The 9,906-nt window shown below is 36.5% G+C and overlaps 2 protein-coding genes across 2 annotated transcripts; one reads left to right on the forward strand and one right to left on the reverse strand.

Annotated features, from left to right (window-relative positions):
* Window positions 1-1,543: 1,543 nt before the first annotated feature.
* Window positions 1,544-3,507, forward strand: LOC104773310 (protein CDI). The gene is made up of 2 exons (XM_010497892.2): window positions 1,544-1,983; window positions 2,390-3,507. Exon 2 carries the CDS (start codon window positions 2,406-2,408, stop codon window positions 3,183-3,185), a length of 780 nt encoding a protein of 259 aa, XP_010496194.2. The 5' UTR covers window positions 1,544-1,983; window positions 2,390-2,405; the 3' UTR covers window positions 3,186-3,507.
* Window positions 3,508-7,045: 3,538 nt separating this feature from the next.
* LOC147925439 (uncharacterized) lies at window positions 7,046-8,518 on the reverse strand. The gene is made up of 5 exons (XM_087492627.1): window positions 8,443-8,518; window positions 8,240-8,328; window positions 7,732-7,876; window positions 7,326-7,395; window positions 7,046-7,211 (listed from the first exon to the last, which is right to left on the reverse strand). The coding sequence occupies exons 1-5, from the start codon at window positions 8,516-8,518 to the stop codon at window positions 7,046-7,048; spliced, it is 546 nt and encodes a 181-aa protein (XP_087348753.1).
* Window positions 8,519-9,906: the final 1,388 nt, after the last annotated feature.

Genomic DNA, 9,906 nt, shown 5'->3' on the forward strand with positions numbered 1-9,906 from the left:
AATAAATCACATGGTAACAAAAAATGACTTAAGAACCTCACTGGAAGAGTCGTCAATCTTCTGACCTATTCCATATTCATATTCCATGAATACATATTTTCAAAAGTTTTAATGCCGAATGTCGATCGTTGGCCTAATTATAAAGATAATTTAAACATATCGATATTCCACATTAAATACAAATATACAAACTTTCATAAACAGTTTTAGTGCTATGAAAAATTTTATTTATGTTATTTACTTCATTTTTATATAGTTATTATTTTATTAATTATTAAAAAGTCACATCATTGTTTTTACTATTTTAAGATTTTATTAATTTTACTTAATTCTTTTTTATTTATTTTTGAATATTATTAATTATAAGTAACAAATATGTAATGGATGAATATTTAAAATGGTAATCTTTAATGAAAAAAATATATAGTATTGATTAGGTGGATGCTGATGTGGAGGAAGATAAAGAGAAATGGTAATCGTTTCTATAACCCGCGCGTTACGCGGGACTATACTTTTAAAATATTAATACAAAATGTTGAATATAATTATAATTATTCAGTATGAAAATATAAATCTATATAGATGTCAAATTTATTTTATTAAGTGATATATAACTTATCTATTTCTTTTAATATTTTTTAAGAATTAAATCTTTTTTTATTTTCTTGTATATATTCGTAGTCTCTTGCATATACTCTCTTTTCACTTTCTATTATGTCACTTATAATATATTGACTATGAACACATGTAATAACTATTTTTCATCTACCAATACTTTTTTTTATCAGTTGAGTGATCATTATTTACTAACGTAGACGTAAACTTGCTTAGAGAATATACCTACTCTTTGTCCCAAAGTTTCTTTAACAGTGTTATATTCTAAAAATCATAATTGCACTCGTTTTTATCTATAAATATCATATTATAACATATTACATTTCATCTTAACTGTTTGACAAAAGAAAAATTATGTTCACATATATAATTTTTTTATTTTAAAATATGTATAGTCCACTATGGTCTATATAGTGTTTTTTCTTTTATTTTGATTCTCCTAAATCTACAAACTCATAAGATTACTCTAACTTTTAAATATGTGTATTTATCCAAAAAGAGAATTTTTATTAAATTATAATTAAAATTCTACAATCTACAACTATTGTCATAATTGTTTTTATTACAAATAGTTTTTCAAATTCCATCTTAGTATTTTTGACTATTTTTTTGGTGTGTGTGATGTTAAGAATAAGTTTTTTTAATATATTTTATGTCAAGTAACCTTCTACATTTCTTATATATTTATATATATATATATATTATTTTAATTTTTGAGCACTTCATTAATATTTTCTCTTCTTTTATATATCTTTGTCTATGTAATCTCTATTCGTATTTTACATTGATTTTTTTTTATTTTGTATTTTTTCTCATTTTTTGGTTGATATTTTAGTTTAAATTATTTAAAATGATTGTTTTTAATAATAAAAAAATATTACATAAATAAGTGAATTAATTCATTTTATGTTCTTTGATGATGTGAATTAATTCATTAAACTTAAAAATAAGAATCGATGAGATGAAAAAAAGGAGAAGACAGAAAAGGCAACTTTATAGATTTCTGATTGAGCAAATAACTCACAACAAGTTAACAATCCGTTTATGATGCATAATTTACAGAAAGAAAGAGAGTGTGTAGGCGAGGCCTGAGCCCATGGGAAAGGAAAGAGGCAACGCATAAAACTCACGCCGACGATGAGTCAACACGCGAGTCAACTCGAGCCTCTCTTTATTTAAGAAATAGTTAATTTCTAAAATTAAGAGAGACCAAACCACCATAATTAAATCACTCTCCTCTCCTCCTTTCTCGCTCTTAATCTAAAAATCTTTCTCTTCTTTTTCAACATTTCAAGTCCACAAAACAAATCTGCAATTCTGTCGGTGCTTTTTTTTTTTTTTTTTGGTTTCCTCATCATCTCCATCAAGGTACGCTCTCTTCTGGAATTTCATGCCTCAATCTCTCCGTCTCTAACTACTTGATTCGCATTTTGATATGATCTTGCTTCATCACGTTTCTCAAAAATTTGCTTTGCGTAAATAAGAATGATAGAGAGATCTCTAACTTTCTCAATTTCTTGGAATTAATCGCTCTCGGAAGATGCTTCAGTTTTTGTTTCTTACTACTCGATTTCACTTGATCTGCTGCACTTTTATACGATTTTTCTCAATTTTCCTGGGAAATTCGTCGTAGATTTTACTTGAATCCATGGCTACTGCTTCATTCATTACGATTCTGTGAATTTTTTTTTTAATATAAAACAAACAAAAAGCTTAGTAGTAATGTGAATGATAGAGATCTCTTAACTTTTTTTTGTTGTTTGCAACGAGACAGATCCGAGTGTACAACGATGACAATTACCAACGGCGATGTGAAATCTGAGACCTGCAACAATGGCTTCACTGTGAAAAAACCTTTCAGGATCTTTGTTGGTTACGATCCACGCGAAGATCTTGCTTACCAAGTCTGCCGTCATTCAATCACCAAGAGATCTTCAATCCCTGTAGAGATCATTCCGATTGTTCAATCAGATCTTCGAAAGAAAGGTTTGTATTGGAGGGAAAGAGGTCAGTTGGAGAGCACTGAGTTCTCTTTCTCTCGTTTCTTGACTCCTCATTTGTCCGATTACGATGGTTGGGCTATGTTCGTCGATTGCGATTTCCTCTACCTTGCTGATATCAAGCAACTTACTGATTTGATCGATGATAAATACGCCATCATGTGTGTTCAACATGATTACGCTCCTAAAGAGACTACTAAGATGGATGGTGCGGTTCAGACCGTGTACCCGAGGAAGAACTGGTCTTCTATGGTGCTTTACAACTGTGGTCATCCTAAGAACAAGACCTTGAACCCTGAGACTGTCAACACTCAGACTGGTGCTTTCCTCCATAGGTTCCAGTGGCTTGAGGATGAAGAGATTGGCTCTATCCCGTTTGTGTGGAACTTCCTTGAGGGTCACAATAGGGTTGTTGAGAAAGATCCAACTACGCAGCCTAAGGCGGTGCATTATACTCGAGGAGGGCCTTGGTTTGATGCTTGGAAGGATTGCGAGTTTGCGGATCTCTGGCACAATGAGATGGAAGACTACAGCAAAGAGAACAAGAAAGAAGCTGACAAGGCGAATTAGAAAGAAGAAGAGGTATGTTGTTTCTTACCACCAACACGAGTATTGCACTTCCTTAAAGATTTCCTTACATGTTTTATATATAAGCTTGGCTCTGTAGAGCCACGGATCATTAGTCTTGTGGAGGGCTGTGGAGTTTTATCTCATTGAATTTGTTAAATCATTCGCAACACTACCAGTATTAAGATCATATATGGCCCTATTAGTTTGTTTCTTATGGTTGTACCTTTAATTAAAGGTAGTTTATTTGTAAAATTGCTCTCAAATTAAGCAACTTATTTGATATGTGACTAAGTGACATTATGAAGCAGTTCTTTTCAGTTTATTTGTAATGAGCAATCGTACAACATATATAAAATATTGGTGGATGATCAACGGCTGTAAAATAAGGTAGACTCAACTTTGTTGATGAGTTATGAAACTGTATATGAGGCTATCATATAATTGTGATTGGGGGGTTCATAATGCGACTTGTGCATGTACGTGCCAATGAACAAACTAACCAAACCAAAGACTCATTTGCTAGTCATAAATCTGTCGCAAATTTGCTACAAATTGTCATAAAAAAAATCTGTGGCCAATTGCTTCTAGTTGCTATACTTCTCTGTAACTGATTACAAAAGATTTCAGGATTACTTGTCATAAATTTGTTACAATTTGTCACATTATGGTTGTGACCTATTATTAAGAGGTTGCTTCGCATATTTCGTAAGAACTAGTTACGAAAACAACAAATGTTTGTAACAAATTGGCTTCTATTAGCTACAAAATTATCTGTAGAATGTATTGAAAGATTTTATATAAATTCATCCAAATATAAATTATGTGAAAAATATCTAGAAATTTATGTGAAAATATGTTAAAAATCAAATAGCAAAATGAAAGTACACAATTACAATTAATGTTAAACCTTTGTGTAGTATCATACATTCAAAAAAGAAAGAGTTTTGAACTTTCAGACATAGTTAAAAACCACTTACAAATGGAAGATATATAAGTACTTAGAAGCAAGTCTTATAACACAGAAAAGAATGATGAAAGAAAACTGAGACACAAGTTTATTCTTCTCAGCTTTCCATATCTTATGGTGACTTCACTTGTCATAGGAACCTGAGGGCATTGATATGATACAAATCAGGACAACAAAATTAGAAATGCCAAAACTAATTGAAAAGCTAGCGATACAAATACAATGTATAGTATAAGTTATGTTATATTCGAAGAATGTTAAAGTTCTATAGAATTAACTGCAGTCGAAGAGTATAAACCATCAGAAGAATCATTTTAAAGTTTAAGAATGGAAAGAGTTGTTTACTTATTTCCCGAATTTGGTGTCATTCTGAAAGGCAGTCTTCACCCATTTTTCCTGAAAATAAAAATATATCAGAAGTATCATAGTAGAGACAAGGAAGACAATCAAAAAATACAAACCCGAGGAGTCTAAAAAGCAGCATAGGATGGAAGCATAAGGTATTCATATTCAAAACCAATGATAGCAAAGTAAAATAGCAATACCCTAATAAATTTTTTTTGTCTGAAATGGTCTTCTCGATGCTGCAGTTACTGTCATCCAAGTGAAGAAACCATGGTTTAGGAGAGCAACCATGGATGGCTATGTAAAGGAACATTGGTTTCAACTCTGTCTAAAAAATCAAAATTCATACCAAACTCTTACAATTAGTCAAATGCATTGAATTGTCACACATTCTGACTCTAGAAACCGTAACAAAGCTGTTTACTGCTTTGAATCAATGTTTTCTCAGTTTTAACCTCTTTCGGGACAAAATGGGTATAAGTGTTGTCTAAACACTCCAAATTCATCCCAAACTCTTACAATCAGTCAAATGCATTGGATTGTCACACATTCTGACCCTAGATACAGTAAAAAAGCTGTTTAATGTTTCGAATCAATCTTCGCTCGGTTTTAGCCTGTTTTCTCGGTTTAAGCCTGTTTTGGGATAAAACAGGTTTAAGTGTTGTCTCAGCACCCCAAATCCATCCTGAACTCTTACAATTAGTCAAATGCATTGGATTGTCACACATTTTCACCCAGAAACAGTAACAAAGGTGTTTACTGCTTCAAATCAATGTTTGTTTGGTTTTAGGCTGTTTTGGGACAAAACAGGTTTAAGTGTTGTCTAAACACTCCAAATTCATCCCAAACTCTTAAAATTAGTCAAATGTATTGGATTGTCACACATTCTGACCCTATAAACACTAACAAAGCTGTTTACTGCTTCAAATTAATGTTTTCTTGGTTTTAGCCTGTTTTCTCGGTTTTAGCCTGTTTTGGGATAAAACAAGTTTAAGTGTTGTCTAAACACTCCAAATTCATCCCAAACTCTTACAATTAGTCAAATGCATTAGATTGTGACACATTCTCACTGAGAAACTGTAACAAAGTTGTTTACTTCTTCAAATCAATGTTTCTAGGTTTTAGCCTGTTTTGGGACAAAATGGGAATAAGTTAATACGAACTTCCTAGGATGAAACTCTGATGGAGGCTGATGACAGGTAAGTGGCGACGTGAATTGATGGTGATGACGCACAAGTGGATTGCGAGTGACGGCAGGTGATGTTCGAGAGAGAAAAGCAATGATTCGATGGTGAGAAGTGTTAGATGGTTATATGGATTCGAAAATAAAGTGAAGAGTTTCTTAATCACAAAGTGTTTAGAAACTCGGAATCATGAACACATTCACGAGTTCGGATTGAGAGAAGAAAGATTCAACAATACTTGTTACATAAAACTTCTTCGCTACCAAACAAGGAGGCGTCGCTTTTGGGTTTTATAATCAACCCTAAGGCTCGACACTCCAAACAACAGGAAGCTCAAAATAAAACAACAAGGCATGTAAAGGAAATAAGAAAACAACGAAGCGTCTAGGTGATCTGTAGTATTACAGAAGTCACTTGTATTAGTACAGATGTCATGGTGACTTGTACATTATCCCCCATTGGTAATGACTTCTAGATAACTCGACGTAGTGATCCATTTGCCTCATTAAAAACCATACCGAGAAAACCCATTGGGACAAAACTCAGCTATGGGAAAAAGAGTACAAACTTCACACCTAAGTTATCTAGTTATCATTACCGGGTGAAGTCTTCAGGGTGGATATGTTGAAGACTTGGATCCTCGGTAGATTGAATGACCCGTCAGCTATGAGGGCATGAGCTTCCTTGGCCATCTCCTTAGCTCTTGAACGAGTGATCCTTCCCACGATCTCCGGTTTCTCTGCAGCTTCTGTCTCCTTGCTGGCCACAATCATATCATCCTCCCCCTCTTCAAAAGGATTTTTCCTCAAATCGGGATCTGCATAATAAGGAAGCAAGTCAGAAACATTGAATGTTGAAGATATATTATACTTACTTTGAAGATCAATCTGGTAGGCGTTGTCGTTGATCTTCTTGATGACTTCAAATGGACCATCAGCTCGTGGTAGAAGCTTGCTTTTCCTCTCTTCTGGGAACCTATCCTTGCGTAGATGAATCCACACCAAGTCTCCTTCTTCGAAAACGATCTCCTTTCTGCCCTTGTTCGCATGTTTCTCGTACTGCTTGGTTCTTTTCTCTATGTTCTCCTTAGCTTTAGCATGTATCCTCCTGACCTGTTCAGCCTTTTCTTTGCCATCAAAGCTACACTTCACACTTAAAGGTAAAGGAATCAAGTCTAGAGGTGATTGTGGATTAAAACCATAAACAATTTCAAAAGGAGAGAATAGAGTAGCAGAATGCTTAGCGTGATTATATGCGAACTCTACGTGTGGTAAACACTCTTCCCATGACTTGAGATTGCTTTTCACTAAGGTCCTAAGGAGTGTAGATAGCGTCCTGTTCACCACTTCGGTTTGCCCATCTGTTTACGGATGACATGTGGTTGAGAATGATAGCTTGGTTCCGAGTTTAGCCCATAGCGTTCTCCAGAAGTGTCCTAGAAACTTAGTATCTCGGTCTGAAACGATTACTTGAGGTATTCCAGCATCATCCATCTTGTGACTGGCAATGAAGTGAGCTATTTTGCTAAACCTGTCAACCACAACGAAAATCGAATCTCTACCATTTCTGGTTCGAGGGAAGCCAAGAACAAAATCCATAGAAATATGAGTCCAAGGTTGAGAAGGGATAGAGAGGGGAGTGTACAAGCCGTTGGGCTGTACTTTACCCCTGGCCATTTTGCAGATATGGCACATAGAACAGACTTTCTCAACGTCTTTATTCATTTGAGGCCAATAGAAGTGTTCTTGTAGTCCAAGTAGAGTCTTTGACACTCCGAAATGTCCAGCTAGTCCACCTCCGTGAGCTTCTCTAATTAACAGTTGCCTTATGGATCCTCTTGGTATGCACAATCGATCCTTCTAAAATAGATATCCATCCTGCCTATAAGAGTTTTCAAAAGCAAACTTATGGCATTTGCCATAGCTCTCAGCAAAATCGATGTTAGTCTCATAAAGTTCTACTATTTTATCAAAACCGTCAAGCTTAGAAGACAAGGTAGAAACGAGAGTGTACCTCCTGGATAATGCATCTGTGACTACATTATCCTTACCTTTCTTGTATTTAACTGTGTAGGGAAAAGTCTCTATGAACTCCATCCATCTGGCATGTCTCTTGTTGAGCTTCTGTTGTCCTTTGAGATGCTTCAAGGACTCATGATCAGTAGGAATAACGAACTCCTTTGGCCACAGGTAATGCTGCCACGTTTGAAGAGCCCGAACCAAGGCGTACAACTCCTTGTCATATGTAGGATAGTTTAGCGTCGATCCTCCTAGCTTCTCACTGAAGTAAGCTACTGGCTTCCTATCCTGCAACAAAACAGCACCTATACCCACTCCGGAGGCATCACATTCAATCTCAAAAGTTTTCCTAAAATCAGGAAGTAAGAGAATAGGTGCAGTGATAAGCTTCTCTTTTAAGGTTGAAAACGCCTTCTCTTGTGCTTCCTCCCATCTGAATCCTACATCCTTCTTGATAACTTCTGTACGTGGCACTGCAATAGTACTGAAGTCTTGGATAAATCGCCTGTAGAATCCTGCTAGTCCATGAAAGCTCCTGACTTCTGCCACGTTTTTGGGTGTTGGACACTCCCTAATAGCCTTGACCTTCTCACCGTCCACTCTAACTCCTTCTGCACTGACAACAAAACCTAGAAAGACAACCTCAGTAGTATAGAACGAACATTTAGAAAAATTAGCAAAGAGGGATTGAGAACGAAGAACATTTAGAACTTGGCGGATGTGTTCTAAGTGTTCTTCTAGACCTTTGTTGTAGATGAGGATGTCGTCGAAGTACACAACCACGAAGACACCAATGAAAGGTCTGAGAGCATGATTCATTAAACGCATGAAGGTGCTAGGAGCATTGGTGAGACCAAACGGCATGACTAGCCATTCGTAAAGCCCTTGCTTGGTCTTGAAAGCTGTTTTCCATTCATCTCCTTCCTTCATTCTGATCTGATGATACCCACTCTTCAAATCGATCTTTGAGAAGACTGTTGACCCACATAGCTCGTCCAGCATGTCATCTAATCTCGGGATCGGATGTCTGTACTTCACTGTGGTATTGTTAATAGCTCTGCAGTCAACACACATCCTCCATGAACCATCTTTCTTTGGTACGAGCAAGACTGGTACTGCGCATGGACTGAGACTCTCTCTGATGTGTCCCTTGTTCATCAACTCTTCTACTTGTTTCTACAGCTCTTTAGTCTCTACAGGATTGGTTCAGTAAGCTGGTCTGTTCGGTAGAGCTGAACCTGGTACCAAATCGATCTGATGCTTTATCCCACGTATTGGAGGCATGCCTGGAGGTATCTCTTCTGGAAATACATCCTTGTACTCCTCTATAATCTCTATCATCTCGCGTGGTAGCTCTTCTGCTGGCTTGGTACTAGCCAGTGTCTCTTTGTAGACAAACATGAATGTGGTCATCTCTGGGTCAAATAGCTTATTGAACTCGCTGTGATTGATGTACAAGCTGTGAGACACTTTCTCTGTATCCTTGCGGTTCATGTGAAGCTGATCCTTGTAGATCTCGCTGGGTGTAAGTGGTAGAAGAGTGACCTTGCGTCCTTTGAACTCAAATGACTGCCTGTTGGTGTAGCCTTCATGAAACACTCTTCTATCAAACTGCCATGGTCTTCCCAAAAGAATATGACTGGACTTCATCAGAATCACATCACAAAGCAGCTCATCTTCATACTTCCCAATTGTGAGTTTCACTACCACTTGCTGCGAAACTGTTAAAGCTCCTTTGTTATTCAACCACTATAGCTGATAAGGTCTTGGATGTGAAGTGGTCTTGAGATTAAGCTTTTGTACCATCTCTTCACTAGCAGCATTAGTACAGCTACCACCATCAACGATCAAGGTGCAGACCTTGTCTTGAACCATACACCGGGTGTGGAAGAGATTCTCACGCTGCCCTCGATCATCTGGATGAGTCTGAACACTTAAGGCTCTGCGTGCTACTAACATATCTCCCATGACTGCTGGTTCACCTTCTTCACCTAAATTAGACTCTGGTTCACTCTCTGAACTGTCTACAGGCACAATCTCTCCTCCTTCTTGAAGAAGAAACATCTTCTTGTTAGGACAGTCTCTGGAATAATGCCCCATCCCTTGGCATTTGAAACACCTGATATGACTTGTAGAGGTGCTACTCTTGGGCTTGAAATCGATCTTAACTTCCTCTTTGACTGTGGCTGTCGCGGGTTTGCTGTCCT

This window comes from Camelina sativa, chromosome 16 (genome assembly GCF_030686135.1).
Source record: "Camelina sativa cultivar CO46 ecotype springtype chromosome 16, ASM3068613v1".
Taxonomy (NCBI): Eukaryota; Viridiplantae; Streptophyta; class Magnoliopsida; order Brassicales; family Brassicaceae; genus Camelina; species Camelina sativa.

What these genes read in the sequence shown, in the direction of transcription:
- LOC147925439 (XM_087492627.1), bottom strand. Translation starts at nt 8,518, where the DNA reads ATGAATCATGCTCTCAGACCTTTCATTGGTGTCTTCGTGGTTGTGTAC. An exon ending in CATCCTCATCTACAACAAAG is followed by an intron (nt 8,329 to 8,442) that starts GTCTAGAAGAAC and finishes TTGTCTTTCTAG; the next exon opens with GTTTTGTTGTCAGTGCAGAA. An exon ending in CACAGTTAAATACAAGAAAG is followed by an intron (nt 7,396 to 7,731) that starts GTAAGGATAATG and finishes AAATGAATAAAG; the next exon opens with ACGTTGAGAAAGTCTGTTCT.
- LOC104773310 (XM_010497892.2), top strand. Translation starts at nt 2,406, where the DNA reads ATGACAATTACCAACGGCGATGTGAAATCTGAGACCTGCAACAATGGC.